Source organism: Eleutherodactylus coqui, chromosome 13, assembly GCF_035609145.1.
Source record: "Eleutherodactylus coqui strain aEleCoq1 chromosome 13, aEleCoq1.hap1, whole genome shotgun sequence".
Classification (NCBI taxonomy): Eukaryota; Metazoa; Chordata; class Amphibia; order Anura; family Eleutherodactylidae; genus Eleutherodactylus; species Eleutherodactylus coqui.
The window spans coordinates 2,355,010-2,375,078 of record NC_089849.1 but is presented as its reverse complement, the minus strand read 5'-3'; the positions used below and the strand labels follow the sequence as shown (position 1 = coordinate 2,375,078).

Genomic DNA, 20,069 nt, shown 5'->3' with positions numbered 1-20,069 from the left:
TCCCCCAGTAATAAGCAGGTCCCCTCCAGTAATAAGCAGCTTCCCCCCAGTAATAGGCACCCCTCCAGTAATAGGCAGCCCCTTCCCCTGTAATAAGTAGCCCCCCCCCCCAGTAAGCATCACCCCCAATAATAAGCAGGTTCCCCCCCCCAGTAATAAGCAGGTCCCGCCCCCAGCAATAGGCAGCCTCCCTTCCCCTGTAATAACCAGCCCCCCCCGTAATAGGTAGCCCCTTACCCCGTAATAAGTAGCCCCCCCCCCCCCCCCAGTAGTAAGCAGCCCCCTAACCCATATACTTACCTCCTCCCTGCTATCAGCGTCGCTCTCGGTCTGCTTCCCCTGACGTGTGCAGCCCGGAACGCTTTCCTCCCCGAGTCCTCTCCTGCGGAGCTAATGAGCAGGGGACTCGGGGAGGAAGCGTTCCGGGCTGCACACGTCAGTGTGTGCCGGGATCAGCGTGATTACCAGCGGGGAGCTGCGGCTCCCCCGCTGGTAATCACTTCAGTGGTGAGCGGCGTCGGCATGCCGCGAGCCACAAAACACAAGGCAGCAGGCCGAATTCGGCCCGCGGGCCTTGTGTTTAGAGCAAAAGTTCCCGACGGTGCCGCGGACCGGCGCTAACCACCCAACGGCCCGGCTCTGGTCCGCGGACCGGCGGTTGGGGACCCCTGATCTATTAAACCCAGGACTGTAACAAGAGGGCGCTCTAATAACTGCACACGAACGTGTCAGACTTCACATGCGGGAGCCTGCAGCAGAATCCGTTCCTGTGCCCAGCCGCCGTCCACGCATAACGCATATCTTCTTTGATCTGTATTGCGGATGGTCCGCACGGCTCGCCCTCGGACGTGCACATTACATTTTTTTATGTTTGTTTTTCCTGCACCGTCGCCAGGTGATGACCCGGGCACGAGTGGCCTATCTGCAATGTCAACTGAGGATGGGCTGCGGGTCGTAGGGCTTCTATTGACTTTAACGGAAGCCGTCCGTGTGGAATCCACACTACGACAGAACATGCTGCCATTTTTCCTCCGCTCATGGAAATCACAATTGATTTCCAAAAGTGTGCAGGAGGAACCGCTGTTCCATGGCAGGTTATGAACAGTATTTAGTGCGGACACCAACCTTGGATTCCGCAATGCAAATCTGTTTGTATACAGCCTAAGGCCCCTTTACACGGAACGTTTACGGAAACATGGCGTGAGCAGCGCAACCAGAGTGATGACGGCTACGTTTGTTGGGCGAATATAAAGGACATGAATGGAAAAACCGGAGTAAGGGGACATACCTGGCTCCGGCCTCCACTTGGCTGCCAACCGAGTATGGCGTTCCTCTATCTGTACAGTCATTGGGATCCATTGTGCCTTGGTGATGTTGGCGACAAACAGGGGGAACAAATTCACTAAGGACCATGGAAGAACGTGGACAATGGCGTATATACATGGTGGCGGACTACTGTTGGTCATCGTAGGACACCGCAGAGACGAGGGTTCAGTCACACGTCCCAATGAACAAACTGCTTTGTAGTTGGTCTTCCGGCACCAGAGATTGTTATAGTTAGTGGTGTGAAATAGTCTGTAGTGGAAAGGAGCCCCGAACGTGGTCCTCGGCATCTACGAGCCGGGACCATCCAGATGCTCTAACCAAACCTTGTGACCCGGGGCAGCGGCTGCAATAAGCTAGGCTCTGACATGGCACACTACATGGCGTGGTGTAACCTGCAGGGACCATCCAGATGCTCTAACCAAACCTCGTGTCCCGGGGCAGCGGCTGCAATAAGCTAGGCTCTGACATGGCACACTACATGGCGTGGTGTAACCTGCGGGGACCATCCAGATGCTCTAACCAAACCTCGTGTCCCAGGGCAGCAGCTGCAATAAGCTAGGCTCTGACATGGCACACTACATGGCGTGGTGTAACCTGCGGGGACCATCCAGATGCTCTAACCAAACCTCGTGTCCCAGGGCAGCAGCTGCAATAAGCTAGGCTCTGACATGGCACACTACATGGCGTGGTGTAACCTGCAGGGACCATCCAGATGCTCTAACCAAACCTCGTGTCCCAGGGCAGCAGCTGCAATAAGCTAGGCTCTGACATGGCACACTACATGGCGTGGTGTAACCTGCAGGGACCATCCAGATGCTCTAACCAAACCTCGTGTCCCAGGGCAGCAGCTGCAATAAGCTAGGCTCTGACATGGCACACAACATGGCGTGGTGTAACCTGCAGGGACCATCCAGATGCTCTAACCAAACCTCGTGTCCCGGGGCAGCGGCTGCAATAAGCTAGGCTCTGACATGGCACACTACATGGCGTGGTGTAACCTGCGGGGACCATCCAGATGCTCTAACCAAACCTCGTGTCCCGGGGCAGCGGCTGCAATAAGCTAGGCTCTGACATGGCACACTACATGGCGTGGTGTAACCTGCAGGGACCATCCAGATGCTCTAACCAAACCTCGTGTCCCGGGGCAGCAGCTGCAATAAGCTAGGCTCTGACATGGCACACTACATGGCGTGGTGTAACCTGCGGGGACCATCCAGATGCTCTAACCAAACCTCGTGTCCCAGGGCAGCAGCTGCAATAAGCTAGGCTCTGACATGGCACACTACATGGCGTGGTGTAACCTGCAGGGACCATCCAGATGCACTAACCAAACCTCGTGTCCCAGGGCAGCAGCTGCAATAAGCTAGGCTCTGACATGGCACACTACATGGCGTGGTGTAACCTGCGGGGACCATCCAGATGCTCTAACCAAACCTCGTGTCCCAGGGCAGCAGCTGCAATAAGCTAGGCTCTGACATGGCACACTACATGGCGTGGTGTAACCTGCGGGGACCATCCAGATGCTCTAACCAAACCTTGTGACCCGGGGCAGCGGCTGCAATAAGCTAGGCTCTGACATGGCACACTACATGGCGTGGTGTAACCTGCAGGGACCATCCAGATGCTCTAACCAAACCTCGTGTCCCGGGGCAGCGGCTGCAATAAGCTAGGCTCTGACATGGCACACTACATGGCGTGGTGTAACCTGCAGGGACCATCCAGATGCTCTAACCAAACCTCGTGTCCCGGGGCAGCAGCTGCAATAAGCTAGGCTCTGACATGGCACACTACATGGCGTGGTGTAACCTGCAGGGACCATCCAGATGCACTAACCAAACCTCGTGTCCCAGGGCAGCAGCTGCAATAAGCTAGGCTCTGACATGGCACACTACATGGCGTGGTGTAACCTGCGGGGACCATCCAGATGCTCTAACCAAACCTCGTGTCCCGGGGCAGCGGCTGCAATAAGCTAGGCTCTGACATGGCACACTACATGGCGTGGTGTAACCTACGGGGACCATCCAGATGCTCTAACCAAACCTCGTGTCCCGGGGCAGCGGCTGCAATAAGCTAGGCTCTGACATGGCACACTCCATGGCGTGGTGTAACCTGCAGGGACCATCCAGATGCTCTAACCAAACCTCGTGTCCCGGGGCAGCGGCTGCAATAAGCTAGGCTCTGACATGGCACACTACATGGCGTGGTGTAACCTGCAGGGACCATCCAGATGCTCTAACCAAACCTCGTGTCCCGAGGCAGCGGCTGCAATAAGCTAGGCTCTGACATGGCACACTACATGGCGTGGTGTAACCTGCGGGGACCATCCAGATGCTCTAACCAAACCTCGTGTCCCGGGGCAGCGGCTGCAATAAGCTATGCTCTGACATGGCACACTACATGGCGTGGTGTAACCTGCAGGGACCATCCAGATGCTCTAACCAAACCTTGTGTCCCGGGGCAGCGGCTGCAATAAGCTAGGCTCTGACATGGCACACTACATGGTGTGGTGTAACCCGCAGGGACCATCCAGATGCTCTAACCAAACCTCGTGTCCCGGGGCAGCGGCTGCAATAAGCTAGGCTCTGACATGGCACACTACATGGCGTGGTGTAACCTGCAGTGACCATCCAGATGCTCTAACCAAACCTCGTGTCCCGGGGCAGCGGCTGCAATAAGCTAGGCTCTGACATGGCACACTACATGGCGTGGTGTAACCTGCGAGGACCATCCAGATGCTCTAACCAAACCTCGTGTCCCGGGGCAGCAGCTGCAATAAGCTAGGCTCTGACATGGCACACTACATGGCGTGGTGTAACCTGCAGGGACCATCCAGATGCTCTAACCAAACCTTGTGTCCCGAGGCAGCGGCTGCAATAAGCTAGGCTTTGACATGGCACACTACATGGCGTGGGGTAACCTGCAGGGACCATCCAGATGCTCTAACCAAACGTCGTGTCCCGGGGCAGCGGCTGCAATAAGCTAGGCTCTGACATGGCACACTACATGGCGTGGTGTAACCCGCGGGGACCATCCAGATGCTCTAACCAAACCTTTTGTCCCGGGGCAGCGGCTGCAATAAGCTAGGCTCTGACATGGCACACTACATGGCGTGGTGTAACCTGCAGGGACCATCCAGATGCTCTAACCAAACCTCGTGTCCCGGGGCAGCGGCTGCAATAAGCTAGGCTCTGACATGGCACACTACATGGCGTGGTGTAACCTGCAGGGACCATCCAGATGCTCTAACCAAACCTCGTGTCCCGGGGCAGCGGCTGCAATAAGCTAGGCTCTGACATGGCACACTACATGGCGTGGTGTAACCTGCAGGGACCATCCAGATGCTCTAACCAAACCTTGTGTCCCGGGGCAGCGGCTGCAATAAGCTAGGCTCTGACATGGCACACTACATGGCGTGGTGTAACCTGCAGGGACCATCCAGATGCTCTAACCAAACCTTGTGTCCCGGGGCAGCGGCTGCAATAAGCTAGGCTCTGACATGGCACACTACATGGCGTGGTGTAACCTGCAGGGACCATCCAGATGCTCTAACCAAACCTTGTGTCCCGGGGCAGCGGCTGCAATAAGCTAGGCTCTGACATGGCACACTACATGGCGTGGTGTAACCTGCGGGGACCATCCAGATGCTCTAACCAAACCTCGTGTCCCGGGGCAGCGGCTGCAATAAGCTAGGCTCTGACATGGCACACTACATGGCGTGGTGTAACCTGCAGGGACCATCCAGATGCACTAACCAAACCTCGTGTCCCGGGGCAGCGGCTGCAATAAGCTAGGCTCTGACATGGCACACTACATGGCGTGGTGTAACCTGCAGGGACCATCCAGATGCTCTAACCAAACCTTGTGTCCCGGGGCAGCGGCTGCAATAAGCTAGGCTCTGACATGGCACACTACATGGCGTGGTGTAACCTGCGGGGACCATCCAGATGCTCTAACCAAACCTTGTGTCCCGGGGCAGCGGCTGCAATAAGCTAGGCTCTGACATGGCACACTACATGGCGTGGTGTAACCTGCAGGGACCATCCAGATGCTCTAACCAAACCTCGTGTCCCGGGGCAGCGGCTGCAATAAGCTAGGCTCTGACATGGCACACTACATGGCGTGGTGTAACCTGCAGGGACCATCCAGATGCTCTAACCAAACCTCGTGTCCCGGGGCAGCGGCTGCAATAAGCTAGGCTCTGACATGGCACACTACATGGCGTGGTGTAACCTGCAGGGACCATCCAGATGCTCTAACCAAACCTTGTGTCCCGGGGCAGCGGCTGCAATAAGCTAGGCTCTGACATGGCACACTACATGGCGTGGTGTAACCTGCAGGGACCATCCAGATGCTCAAACCAAACCTTGTGTCCCGGGGCAGCGGCTGCAATAAGCTAGGCTCTGACATGGCACACTACATGGCGTGGTGTAACCTGCAGGGACCATCCAGATGCTCAAACCAAACCTCGTGTCCCGGGGCAGCGGCTGCAATAAGCTAGGCTCTGACATGGCACACTACATGGCGTGGTGTAACCTGCAGGGACCATCCAGATGCTCTAACCAAACCTTGTGTCCCGGGGCAGCGGCTGCAATAAGCTAGGCTCTGACATGGCACACTACATGGCGTGGTGTAACCTGCGGGGACCATCCAGATGCTCTAACCAAACCTTGTGTCCCGGGGCAGCGGCTGCAATAAGCTAGGCTCTGACATGGCACACTACATGGCGTGGTGTAACCTGCGGGTACCATCCAGATGCTCTAACCAAACCTCGTGTCCCGGGGCAGCGGCTGCAATAAGCTAGGCTCTGACATGGCACACTACATGGCGTGGTGTAACCTGCGGGGACCATCCAGATGCTCTAACCAAACCTCGTGTCCCGGGGCAGCGGCTGCAATAAGCTAGGCTCTGACATGGCACACTACATGGCGTGGTGTAACCTGCAGGGACCATCCAGATGCTCTAACCAAACCTCGTGTCCCGGGGCAGCGGCTGCAATAAGCTAGGCTCTGACATGGCACACTACATGGCGTGGTGTAACCTGCAGGGACCATCCAGATGCTCTAACCAAACCTCGTGTCCCGGGGCAGCAGCTGCAATAAGCTAGGCTCTGACATGGCACACTACATGGCGTGGTGTAACCTGCGAGGACCATCCAGATGCTCTAACCAAACCTCGTGTCCCGGGGCAGCGGCTGCAATAAGCTAGGCTCTGACATGGCACACTACATGGCGTGGTGTAACCTGCGAGGACCATCCAGATGCTCTAACCAAACCTCGTGTCCCGGGGCAGCGGCTGCAATAAGCTAGGCTCTGACATGGCACACTACATGGCGTGGTGTAACCTGCAGGGACCATCCAGATGCTCTAACCAAACCTCGTGTCCCGGGGCAGCGGCTGCAATAAGCTAGGCTCTGACATGGCACACTACATGGCGTGGTGTAACCTGCAGGGACCATCCAGATGCTCTAACCAAACCTCGTGTCCCAGGGCAGTGGCTGCAATAAGCTAGGCTCTGACATGGCACATTACATGGCGTGGTGTAACCCGCAGGGACCATCCAGATGCTCTAACCAAACCTCGTGTCCCGGGGCAGCGGCTGCAATAAGCTAGGCTCTGACATGGCACACTACATGGCGTGGTGTAACCTGCGGGGACCATCCAGATGCTCTAACCAAACCTCGTGTCCCGGGGCAGCGGCTGCAATAAGCTAGGCTCTGACATGGCACACTACATGGCGTGGTGTAACCTGCGGGGACCATCCAGATGCTCTAACCAAACCTCGTGTCCCGGGGCAGCGGCTGCAATAAGCTAGGCTCTGACATGGCACACTACATGGCGTGGTGTAACCCGCAGGATCTCTCCTCAGTAAAGGCTGACAACAATGAATCAGCATTTAAGAGGTCTTGGCGATTAAGATAAAGATGCGATTCCTGCCATCGTGGGGGGGCGACGCAGTAAGTGGCAGCGGCAGGTTCTCAGCATTTCACTAACGTTTTTTGTCTCTGCCCTTCCAGTAATCCGGAACATGTAATCCAGCATCAGTGAACCGCCATTACAGCTCAATGACAGGAACCACGACCAACATATTCCAAATGTCTCCAGCGAAGGCACCATGCATCTAGTCTACCTCATCATGTGACCCATCTAAACATGGCTGCTCTGCCCAAAGCCAACCAATCCTGCAAATCCAGCCATTGAAAAGCGAAGGGTTATAATTGCACCTGTTACAGGGGCCGTAGAGAATGGCGGTCGGCGACTAATAATAAACCGTACTACTGGGAGGGGGGGGGGGGCTGTATTTTATAGGAACAGGGGAACACGTTCCTGAGCGCAGACTAAGTGGGACACGGCATTCCATCTGAGGGAATGAAACGAGCGGAGGACAAAGACGGCATTGTTACAGGATCCCTGGGGAAGAGGCACATAGTGGACTCTGCAGCGGTCACCATGGAAACAATGACGCAACGCTCTGCCCGAGATATGACACTGAAGGGGGGCTGCTGGTGGGCGCCGCTCGTCCTCTAATATTTCCAGGTAGAAAAGAAGAATAGACGCGTTTAAGGGTCAGGCAACGGCACAGACAGCCTCCCCTCCCCCACCTGCAGAGATAGAAATGCCCAACAAAGTACACAGATCAAACTCGGGTCCGCCGCGCGGCCAAGCCCCGAGACGGCCGGCGCGGCCAAGCCCCGAGACGGCCAGCGCGGCCAAGCCCGAGACGGGCACGCGGCCAGCGCGGCCAAACCCGAGACAGCCACGCGGCCAAACCCGAGACAGCCACGCGGCCAAACCCGAGACAGCCACGCGGCCAAACCCGAGACAGCCACGCGGCCAAACCCGAGACAGCCACACGGCCAAACATGGGCCCAAGACCGCAGGGCCAACAGCGTGAATGGGATAGTTGTTGTTTGACCGTGTCCACTGACAGCAAACAGGCCGTCGTTCATCGATGATGGGCTGACGCTGCGTTGGACTAACGATGATTTTATGGTCTGCAGAAAAGATTTGATCTGCGATTTGCGGATTGGCCTTTCACTGCATGCGTTCACAGCGCACAATTATTGTGCCAAGCGCTTGATCTAGCGTGCCATATGAACAAGGCCTTGAAGCCCCCTCAGGCCCCTCTTACATGAGATGCAGATAGCTGTCCCAGCATTTACATGGAAGCGACCATGGCTAGTGAATGGAGACGAGCGGCCGGGACTGTTCACACGGGCAGACGGTGGTTTGATGTTTGCATGCCATCATGATGCCAGGACGAGCCCTGGAGGCATTTACACTGGCGGTTTCAGAGAGCATCTGAGCTTACACTCAGCAGGAGGGGTGAGAGGGGGGGGGGGATAAATGGCTGCCCGACACCTCTGGAGCGGCTTATCTTCCATGTCAACAAAGGACAGGATACAATGATGGCCTCGTGAAGAGTGATGGGGTGGGGGAGGGGATCTGTCCCACTATTGCTGCAGCCATCAGCTATCTGTGGAGTGAGGCGCCCACGCGCACCCCACCGCTGGGCCGTCGGCATTCATGGCTGCCGGATTACTAGGACCTGGTGATGATGTTTACGGCTCAGAGACCCAGTAGTTCTAGGATCTGATAGATGCAACCTCCGGTCTCTGGCTCAGGGGCGCAGGAAAGCTGGATGGCTGTGTGATCCCCACTCGCCTGCAGCCACAAGTGCCAGCTCCCAGGGTGACCCAGTGCCACCTCCGCCCGTCTCCTGGCATCTTAGTACCCAGCAGCATCTTCAGGTGAAGGAAGTGAGTGAGCTGATTAATCCCTTCCATGCCGGCTGTGGGGGCTGCTGCAGAGGAAGCACTCGGCCTGGAATCACTCGCCCGCTGCCAGCACTCCCTCTCACCACCATTTTGAGAACACTGTTGATGAAGTAAACAAAATGGAGCCTGGTAAACATTGCCTGCTGGACGGCCCTGAGCGAGGAGGCTAAGAACCTGCAGGTTATACACGATGGTGGGATAAACAGACAGGAGCCGGAGGGCCCATCTACACGCAGCAATCTTTACTAGTTCTGTTACTGAGACATCTGCTACAAGTCTCATGTGGTAACACACAGGAAGACATGCGTGTCCATGCCACACAGTAGTGCTTAACGGACCAGCACCTCCCACCACACCGAGGGGACAAGATGACGATCACCTCCTGCCACACCGCCCTGACAAGAGCGTCAGGATGACGACAACCGCCTCCTGCCACACCGCCCTGACAAGAGCGTCAGGATGACGACAACCGCCTCCCGCCACACCGCGGAGACAAGAGTGACCGGGTGATGAAGACCGCCTCCCCGCCACAGCCATGGCATGGCGGCAGCCGCCTCCCCGCCACAGCCATGGCATGGCGGCAGCCGCCTCCCCGCCACAGCCATGGCATGGCATGGCGGCAGCCGCCTCCCCGCCACAGCCATGGCATGGCGGCAGCCGCCTCCCCGCACAGTGATGAGACAAGGACGACCACCTACCCCGCACACTAATGCTTCTAACTTCTTTTGATACGACAAATGAAGTTCGGTGGATACAGAAATGACTACCTGTACCACTCACTCCCTAATCCCCAGCACTAGCTTTGGATCCAGTCCTTTTAATGCTTGACAGGACAAACTTATCAGGCGGGACAGCAACCAATCACATGGTAGGGGCAAACCATTTGAACATTGAAAGTATCTTGGATGACCGTGGGTCTTCGTATCCAAACTCCAAGCACCACTTGTACGATCCTTGGAGTTCGGGTCTGGAGACCTACGCTCAAAGTTCAAACGTAAAGCTGAGGTAAAATAAAGCTGTGTGGCTGAACACAGGGTCCTTTTACAAGGAGCACTAATTAACGAGAATGGCATTCATCTACTGGGCCGTTACAAAGGCCGATTCCGACAATCAGAGATGAACGATCATCGATAGGACCAGTCTATCTCACCATAGCCAGCAGAACGTCCTCCGTTTAAGGGCCACAGCTAGATGATCAGGCAAGAATGTTCACCTGAATGTTCCTTCGCCCCACCGTTGGCCCATGCAAAAGGACAAACAATTAGCCTAAAATAAGCAAACATTTGTCCGTCGACTAATTGTATATTTTACATGAGCATAAAAATGGTGGCTGGTCAGCGGCGTCAATGGTACGACCAGCAACATCTGTCCCCATAAGGCAGGTCATCGGCCAACAATGTGAACAGGGGCCGACCCACATGCTGCTCGTTCGTCAGTGCTCATTTACATGGGCAGATAATCTGGACTCTTAAGTCCATTTACACAAGACAAATGTCGGGCAAACGATGCCCGGCACCCCTCCCCGTGTGTCGGCCCTCCCGTGCTATCACATGGGAGCTAGCAGAGTGGTCTCACTGGGGGAGCGGGCAACAGGGGGGCGGGGCAGTGCAGAATTCTCTCCCCGCCCCTCTCCATTGAGATAACACAGCAGCGGTTCACTACCGAACGGCGGCTGTTTAAACTGAACGATGAGTGATAAGCTCATTGTTTATGCAGCATAAAAGATGAGTGATGAAGCTCATGTTTAAACAGCGGCCATTCAATGAAGGGGGGCGGGGGAGTGAGAGGAGAGAAATCTCCTGCACTGCCCCCTGCTGGCCGCTCCATGAGTGAGACAGCTCTGCTAGCTCCTGTGCAGGAGCACGGACACACAGGGACGAGTGTTGGGCATCGTTTGCCCAAAATTCGTCCTGTGTAAATGGAGCTTCACACAGGAAGAGGTGCCCAGTGACAGTCTGCAATATGTAGGCAGACCTATTATGCTCTAACCCGGCCTACCACAAGTCAGCTAAAGCCACTGCGCTAGTTAATCACAGGGTCCCAGGGCTAGATCAGGTTTGGGGGAGTCATAGGGACGATCGATCTCTCCATCCACTCAACATAAAGTTGTGATCACTTTATAAAGAGGGAGAAGGGAAGAAACGAGCGGCAGCGATGCCCATCTGACGGATTGGACTCCCAGAGGATTACGCTAAATCACTGCAGCAGCAAAAGGGGTTAACCCCACAGAGCCTGCAGCCAGGCATCTCTAGAAAGCCGTATATCAGGAGCGTCACCCTGTGTATACAGGCTCTTGGTCTGCAAGTTTAGGGAAGAGCAGATGTGAAACAGCGGCAATGTTCCTCACCTTTGGATCGAGTGGTGACATCCATCCCCTCCACCACCTCCGGCTCAGTCTTCACTTCCTCCTCTGCCAAACTGAGGGAGACAAAGAAAGAGGGTAAGTGACCCCGTCATGTACTGAGACGCTCTGACCCCACATACGTGCACAAGGAGCCCCTCACTAGTGTCAATCTCATACAGTGATAGAGAGAGGGAAGATGGTGACAGCTTGAGATTTAACCATGTCCTCTCTGGAAGGATGAGAGCAGTACAGCAACCCTGGGCTTTCAGAGGCTGCAGAACGTTGCAGGTACCAGAGCCAATGATGCATACGTGTTACTGGAGACGCTTAGGGGGTAGGTGAAGAAGCAGCCATACCATAGTGAGAGTAGTGGTGCAGGATGCCCCTCCAGTGTCAGTATTCAGGAGACATGGCCAGTCCTGCAGGATTCTGCAAGGAGAGCGTCTGCACTCAGCAAGATCATCTTATAGAAGCCCCTGGCGTCCCTGGGCACCTGCGAGGGGGTCTCAGCATTACACATGACATCCTCTTCATACATAGACGCTTCTAACCATTTACAAAGCCTCTCACAGTACGGATACATACACTTGAAATAACCTCTCCGACAAGAAGGCTGAGCCAGACTCAGAGTCCCGGGAAGGTAAGATTGATGGGGGAGGGGGGGGGGGGTCTTTTTTAAAAATCTGTTGTCTGCCGTCTGATTGCAGGATCCACTGGGAAGTCACTAACTGGTGAGGAAAGGGTTACAAGTGCACACGCGCTGGGGCATGTAAGGTATGATAACTGGTGACATGCCATATGGATCAATACCAGACTGGTCACCTAACAATCAGGAAACACTGCAAATAATAAGTGCACCCCCTGTCCATGAAGAGAGCAAGAAATGCACTTCATCTGCTTTGAATTAACCCTGTACAAGCTGAACGGTCCCTGTTCTCCCCCTTGCATGCTACATTGCCATTAAATCTGGGCTTGCTTTGTATGTGACAGATGTGCCAAACGCTAGACAAGTGCCTGCATTACCAGTAGATGTGCCCCCCACGTCCCACGGTGCAGAAAGCCGAGGCGCTGGAGGAAAGACTCACCTATCACAGCCATGCAGGGCTAGAAAGATGGCGTCGGCAGCAGCACTGCCCCGTCCCTGCACCACAGCTACCGTGGAAGCATCTAATGAGGGCATCTGCGGATGGCCATCTCCCCCTCCGACAGCAACAGTAGATGAAAACCAAATGTTCAGACAGGAAGAGACATTTATACATCACTACGCCAACGGAACAAAGGTCCAAGCTCCTTGTGCCCGAGAGGTGAAGGCACCCGTTACCGGGCACAGTGAGGTGGAGTGTATACATGGGAGGCCTGTAGTCTGGGCACGGTGGGGTGTAGTACATACATGGGAGGCCTGTAGTCCGGGCACCGTGAGGTGGAGGACATACATGGGAGGCCTGTAGTCCGGGCACCGTGAGGTGGAGGACATACATGGGAGGCCTGTAGTCCGGGCACCGTGAGGTGGAGGACATACATGGGAGGCCTGTAGTCCGGACACGGTGGGGTGTAGTACATACATGGGAGGCCTATAGTCCGGGCACCGTGAGGTGGAGTACATACATGGGAGGCATGTAGTCCGGGCACCGTGGGGTGTAGTATATACATGGGAGGCCTGTAGTCCGGGCACGGTGGGGTGTAGTACATACATGGGAGGTCTGTAGTCCGGGCACCGTGAGGTGGAGTACATACATGGGAGGCCTGTCGTCCGGGCACGGTGGGGTGGAGTACATACATGGGAGGCCTGTCGTCCGGGCACGGTGGGGTGTAGTACATACATGGGAGGCCTGTCGTCCGGGCACGGTATGGTGGAGTACATACATGGGAGGCCTGTCGTCCGGGCACGGTATGGTGGAGTACATACATGGGAGGCCTGTCGTCCGGGCATGGTGGGGTGTAGTATATACATGGGAGGTCTATAGTTCGGGCTCGGTGGGGTGTAGTACATACATTGGAGGCCTGTAGTCTGGGCACGGTGGGGTGTAGTACATACATGGGAGGCCTGTAGTCTAGACACCGTGAGGTGGAGTATATACATGGTTGGCCTGTAGTCTGGGCACGGTGGGGTGGAGTACATTCATGGGAGGCCTGTAGTCCGGGCACGGTGGGGTGTAGTACATACATGGGAGGCCTGTAGTTCGGGCACGGTGGGGTGGAGTACATTCATGGGAGGCCTGTAGTCCGGGCACGGTGGGGTGGAGTACATTCATGGGAGGCCTGTCGTCCGGGCACGGTGGGGTGTAGTACATACATGGGAGGTCTGTAGTCCGGGCACCGTGAAGTGGAGTGCATACATGGGAGGCCTGTAGTCTGGGCACGGTGGGGTGTAGTACATACATGGGAGGCCTGTAGTCTGGGCACCGTGAGGTGGAGTATATAAATGGGAGGCCTGTAGTCCGGGCACGGTGGGGTGTAGTACATACATGGGAGGCCTGTAGTCTGGGCACGGTGGGGTGTAGTACATACATGGGAGGCCTGTAGTCCTGGGACGGTGGGGTGTAGTACATACATGGGAGGCCTGTAGTCTAGGCACGGTTGGGTGTAGTACATACATGGGAGGCCTGTAGTCCAGGCACGGTTGGGTGTAGTACATACATGGGAGGCCTGTAGTCCAGGCACGGTTGGGTGTAGTACATACATGGGAGGTCTGTAGTCTGGGCACCGTGAGGTGGAATGCATACATGGGAGGCCTGTAGTCTGGGCACGGTGGGGTGTAGTACATACATGGGAAGCCTGTAGTCTGGGCACGGTGGGGTGTAGTACATACATGGGAGGTCTGTAGTTTGGGCTTGGTGGGGTGTAGTACATACATGGGAGGCCTGTAGTCCGGGCACGGTGGGGTGTAGTACATACATGGGAGGCCTGTAGTCCGGGCACGGTGGGGTGTAGTACGTACATGGGAGGCCTGTAGTCCGGGCACGGTGGGGTGTAGTACATACATGGGAGGCCTGTAGTCCGGGCACTGTGGGGTGTAGTACTTACATGGGAGGCCTCTAGTTCAGGTACGGTGGGGTGTAGTATATACATGGGAGGTATGTAGTTCGGGCTTGGTGGGGTGTAGTACATACATGGGAGGCCTGTAGTCTGGGCACGGTGGGGTGTAGTACATACATGGGAGGTTAGTAGTTTGGGCTTGGTGGGGTGTAGTACATACATGGGAGGCCTGTAGTCCGGGCACGGTAGGGTGTAGTACATTCATGGTTGGCCTGTAGTTCGGGCACGGTGGGGTGTAGTACATTCATGGGAGGCCTGTAGTCCGGGCACGGCGGGGTGTAGTACATACATGGGAGGTCTGCAGTTCGGGTTTGGTGGGGTGTAGTACATACATGGGAGGTCTGCAGTTCGGGTTTGGTGGGGTGTAGTACATACATGGGAGGCCTGTAGTTCGGGCACGGTGGGGTATAGTACATACATGGGAGGCCTGTAGTCCGGGCACGGCGGGGTGTAGTACATACATGGGAGGCCTGTAGTCCGGGGACGGTGGGGTGTAGTACATACATGGGAGGCCTGTAGTCCGGGGACGGTGGGGTGTAGTACATACATGGGAGGCCTGTAGTCCGGGGACGGTGGGGTGTAGTACATTCATGGGAGGCCTGTTGTCCGGGCACGGTGGGGTGGAGTACATACATGGGAGGCCTGTCGTCCGGGTACGGTGGGGTGGAGTCCATACATGGGAGGCCTGTAGTCCGGGCATGGTGGGGTGTAGTACATACATGGGAGGCCTGTAGTTCGGGCACAGTGGGGTATAGTACATACATGGGAGGCCTGTAGTCCGGGCACGGTGGGGTGTAGTACATACATGGGAGGCCTGTAGTCCGGGCACGGTGGGGTGGAGTACATACATGGGAGGTCTGCAGTTCGGGTTTGGTGGGGTGTAGTACATACATGGGAGGCCTCTAGTTCGGGTACGGTGGGGTGTAGTACATACATGGGAGGCCTCTAGTTCGGGTACGGTGGGGTGTAGTACATACATGGGAGGCCTGTAGTTCGCGTACGGGGGGGGGTGTAGTACATACATGGGAGGCCTGTAGTCTAGGCACGGTGGGGTGTAGTACGGGCACGGTGGGGTGGAGTACATACATGGGAGGTCTGCAGTTCGGGCTTGGTGGGGTGTAGTACATTCATGGGAGGCCTCTAGTTCGGGTACGGTGGGGTGTAGTACATACATGGGAGGCCTGTAGTCTAGGCACGGTAGGGTGTAGTACATACATGGGAGGCCTGTTGTCTGGGAACGGCGGGGTGCATTACATACATGGGAGGCCTGTAGTCCGGGCACGGTGAGGTGTAGTATATACATGGGAGGTATGTAGTTCGGGCTTGGTGGGGTGTAGTACATACATGGGTGGCCTGTAGTCTGGGCACGGTGGGGTGTAGTACATACATGGCAGGTCTGTAGTTCGGGCTTGGTGGGGTGTAGTACATACATGGGAGGTCTGTAGTCTGGGCTTGGTGGGGTGTAGTACATACATGGGAGGCCTGTAGTCTGGGCACGGTGGGGTGTAGTACATACATGGGAGGCCTGTAATCTGGGCTTGGTGGGGTGTAGTACATACATGGGAGGCCTGTAGTCTGGGCACGGTGGGGTGTAGTACATACATGGGAGGCCTGTAGTCTGGGCACGGTGGGGTGTAGTACATACATGGGGGGCCTGTAGTCCGGGCACGGTGGGGTGTAGTACATACATGGGAGGCCTGTAGTCTGGGCACGGTGGGGTGTAGTACATACATGGGAGGCCTGTAGTCTGGGCACGGTGGGGTGTAGTACATTCATGGGAGGCCTGTAGTCTGGGCACGGTGGGGTGTAGTACATACATGGGAGGCCTGTAGTCTGGGCACGGTGGGGTGTAGTACATACATGGGGGGTGGTTTCTGTACAATTCACCTAATCCTTCATTTGGTATCAACAAGAACCAGGCGCGCCCATCTGCAGGGGTCGTCATAGCTAGTGTGTGATGCGGCATCACATTATAATGGGGCACTGGGGCGCGGTCAGCAGGAAATGACTATAATTGCCGATTAAGTTGTATGGATGATTCTTACGTACCACATCCAGTTAACCCTCCGTGGCTACATCGCCTCCTCCATATGAGGAAGCTGTAGCATCTGCCACATTCCTTTCATTTTCTTCATTTTCCTTTCCAGGCCGCTATATAACCTCCACCTGAAACAACGAGGTCACCCAACCAGCTGCAGATAACCCGTATCACACGGTCTGATGCAGACGTCATAAAGTGTCTATCCCACAGCTCTGGTCTATAACACCAGCAAATACACCCACGAAGAAGCCAACACAGAGAACTCGGCACACATTGTGATACGAGGTCCAGGGGAAGAGACCGCCCAATATTCTACTACAGACATGAGGGGTATGCTGCTGCCACAGGGAAAATAGGGATCAGATGGGGTGACCCAACACCTTCCCCCAGACAGGCTGCTGCAGACATGAGGGGTATGCTGCTGCCACAGGGAAAATAGGGATCAGATGGGGTGACCCAACACCTTCCCCTGGACAGGCTGCTGCAGACAGGAGGGGTATGCTGCTGCCATAGGGAATATAGGGATCAGACGGGGTGACCCAACACCTTCCCCCAGACAGGCTGCTGCAGACATGAGGGGTATGCTGCTGCCATAGGGAATATAGGGATCAGACGGGGTGACCCAACACCTTCCCCTGGACAGGCTGCTGCAGACAGGAGGGGTATGCTGCTGCCATAGGGAATATAGGGATCAGACGGGGTGACCCAACACCTTCCCCCGGACAGGCTGCTGCAGACATGAGGGGTATGCTGCTGCCATAGGGAATATAGGGATCAGACGGGGTGACCCAACACGTTCCCCTGGACAGGCTGCTGCAGACATGGGTGGTATAATGCTGCCATAGGGAATATAGGGATCAGACGGGGTGACCCAACACGTTCCCCCTGACAGGCTGCTGCAGACATGAGGGGTATGCTGCTGCCATAGGGAATATAGGGATCAGACGGGGTGACCCAACACCTTCCCCCAGATAGGCTGCTGCAGACATGAGGGGTATGCTGCTGCCATAGGGATAAGACAGGGTGACCCTAAACCTATCCCGGGACAGGCTGCTGCAGGTATTAGGGGTATGCTGCTGCCATGGGGAACATAGGGATCAGAAGAGGTGACCCTTTACCTTCCCCTGGACAGGCTGCTGCAGACATGAGGGGTATGCTGCTGTCGTAGGGAACATAGGGATCAGACGGGGGTACCCAACACCTTCCCCCGGACAGGCTGCTGCAGACATGAGGGGTATGCTGCTGCCATAGGGAATATAGGGATCAGACGGGGTGACCCAACACGTTCCCCTGGACAGGCTGCTGCAGACATGGGTGGTATAATGCTGCCATAGGGAATATAGGGATCAGACGGGGTGACCCAACACGTTCCCCCTGACAGGCTGCTGCAGACATGAGGGGTATGCTGCTGCCATAGGGAATATAGGGATCAGACGGGGTGACCCAACACCTTCCCCCAGATAGGCTGCTGCAGACATGAGGGGTATGCTGCTGCCATAGGGATAAGACAGGGTGACCCTAAACCTATCCCGGGACAGGCTGCTGCAGGTATTAGGGGTATGCTGCTGCCATGGGGAACATAGGGATCAGAAGAGGTGACCCTTTACCTTCCCCTGGACAGGCTGCTGCAGACATGAGGGGTATGCTGCTGTCGTAGGGAACATAGGGATCAGACGGGGGGACCCAACACTTTCCCCCACAGGCTGCTAGAGACATGAGGGGTATGCTGCTGCCATAGGGAATTTGGCATCAGACGGGGTGACCCTAAACATTTCCCAGGACAGGCTGCCACAGATTCAGATGTTTCTTCTGTTAAAAGAAAAAACCCAGAATCACAACGGAGTGGAAGAAATGAGAAAGATGTCCGTCCGAGATCTCGAGACGCCGCTGAACTCACACGGAAAAAAGAGAAACGTTAATTTCCATTTCAATTCTGTTCTCCAGTGCACCAAACACCATACCGCTCCTGCACTATACCGCCATCACCCTCAAACACACCGTACCGCCCCTGCACTATACCGCCAATCACCCCCAAACACACCGTACTGCCCCTGCACTATACCACCAAACACACCGTACCACCCCTGCACTATACCACCAAACACACCGTACCACCCCTGCACTATACCACCAAACACACCGTACCACCCCTGCACTATACCGTCAAACACACCGTACCGCCCCTGCACTATACCACCAAACACACCGTACCGCCCCTGCACTATACCGCCAAACACACCGTACCACCCCTGCACTATACCACCAAACACACCGTACCACCCCTGCACTATACCGCCAAACACACCGTACCGCCCCTGCACTATACCGCCAAACACACCGTACCACCCCTGCACTATACCACCAAACACACCGTACCACCCCTGCACTATACCGCCAAACACACCGTACCACCCCTGCACTATACCGCCAAACACACCGTACCGCCCCTGCACTATACCGCCAAACACACCGTACCACCCCTGCACTATACCGCCAAACACACCGTACCACCCCTGCACTATACCGCCAAACACACCGTACCGCCCCTGCACTATACCACCAAACACCATACCGCTCCTGCACTATACCGCCAATCACCGCCAAACACACCGTACCGCTCCTGCACTATACCGCCATCACCCTCAAACACACCGTACCGCCCCTGCACTATACCACCAAACACACCGTACCGCCCCTGCACTATACCACCAAACACACCGTACCGCCCCTGCACTATACCACCAAACACACCGTAGCGCCCCTGCACTATACCACCAAACACACCGTAGCGCCCCTGCACTATACCACCAAACACACCGTAGCGCCCCTGCACTATACCACCAAACACACCGTAGCGCCCCTGCACTGTACCGCCAAACACACCGTACCGCCCCTGCACTATACCGCCAATCACACCGTACCGCTCCTGCACTATACCGCCATCACCCTCAAACACACCGTACCGCCCCTGCACTATACCACCAAACACACCGTACCGCCCCTGCACTATACCACCAAACACACCGTACCGCCCCTGCACTATACCACCAAACACACCGTACCGCCCCTGCACTATACCACCAAACACACCGTAGCGCCCCTGCACTATACCACCAAACACACCGTAGCGCCCCTGCACTGTACCGCCAAACACACCGTACCGCCCCTGCACTATACCGCCAATCACACCATACCGCTCCTGCACTATACCGCCATCACCCTCAAACACACCGTACCGCCCCTGCACTATACCACCAAACACACCGTACCGCCCCTGCACTATACCACCAAACACACCGTACCGCCCCTGCACTATACCACCAAACACACCGCACCGCCCCTGCACTATACCACCAAACTCAACGTACCACCCTTGCACTCTACCACCAAACACACCGTACCGCCCCTGCACTATACCGCCAATCACCCCCAGACACACCGTACCGCCCCTGCACTATACCGCCAATCACCCCCAGACACACCGTACCGCCCCTGCACTATACCGCCAATCACCCCCAGACACACCGTACCGCCCCTGCACTATACCG

General features: G+C 56.0%; 1 protein-coding gene across 7 annotated transcripts in view; it reads right to left on the bottom strand.

The window, feature by feature from the left end:
* ZMYND8 (zinc finger MYND-type containing 8) overlaps nt 1-20,069 on the bottom strand; it is a 134,952-nt gene that overhangs the window by 96,618 nt on the left and 18,265 nt on the right. For 6 of the 7 annotated variants that reach the window (XM_066586293.1, XM_066586292.1, XM_066586288.1 and 3 more), the window contains exon 3: nt 11,448-11,518. In XM_066586293.1, the coding sequence (XP_066442390.1) occupies nt 11,448-11,518 (71 nt within the window). Of the gene's footprint in view, nt 1-11,447; nt 11,519-11,800; nt 11,874-20,069 lie in introns of those variants that run through there. The other variant, XM_066586291.1, reaches the window with a different exon arrangement.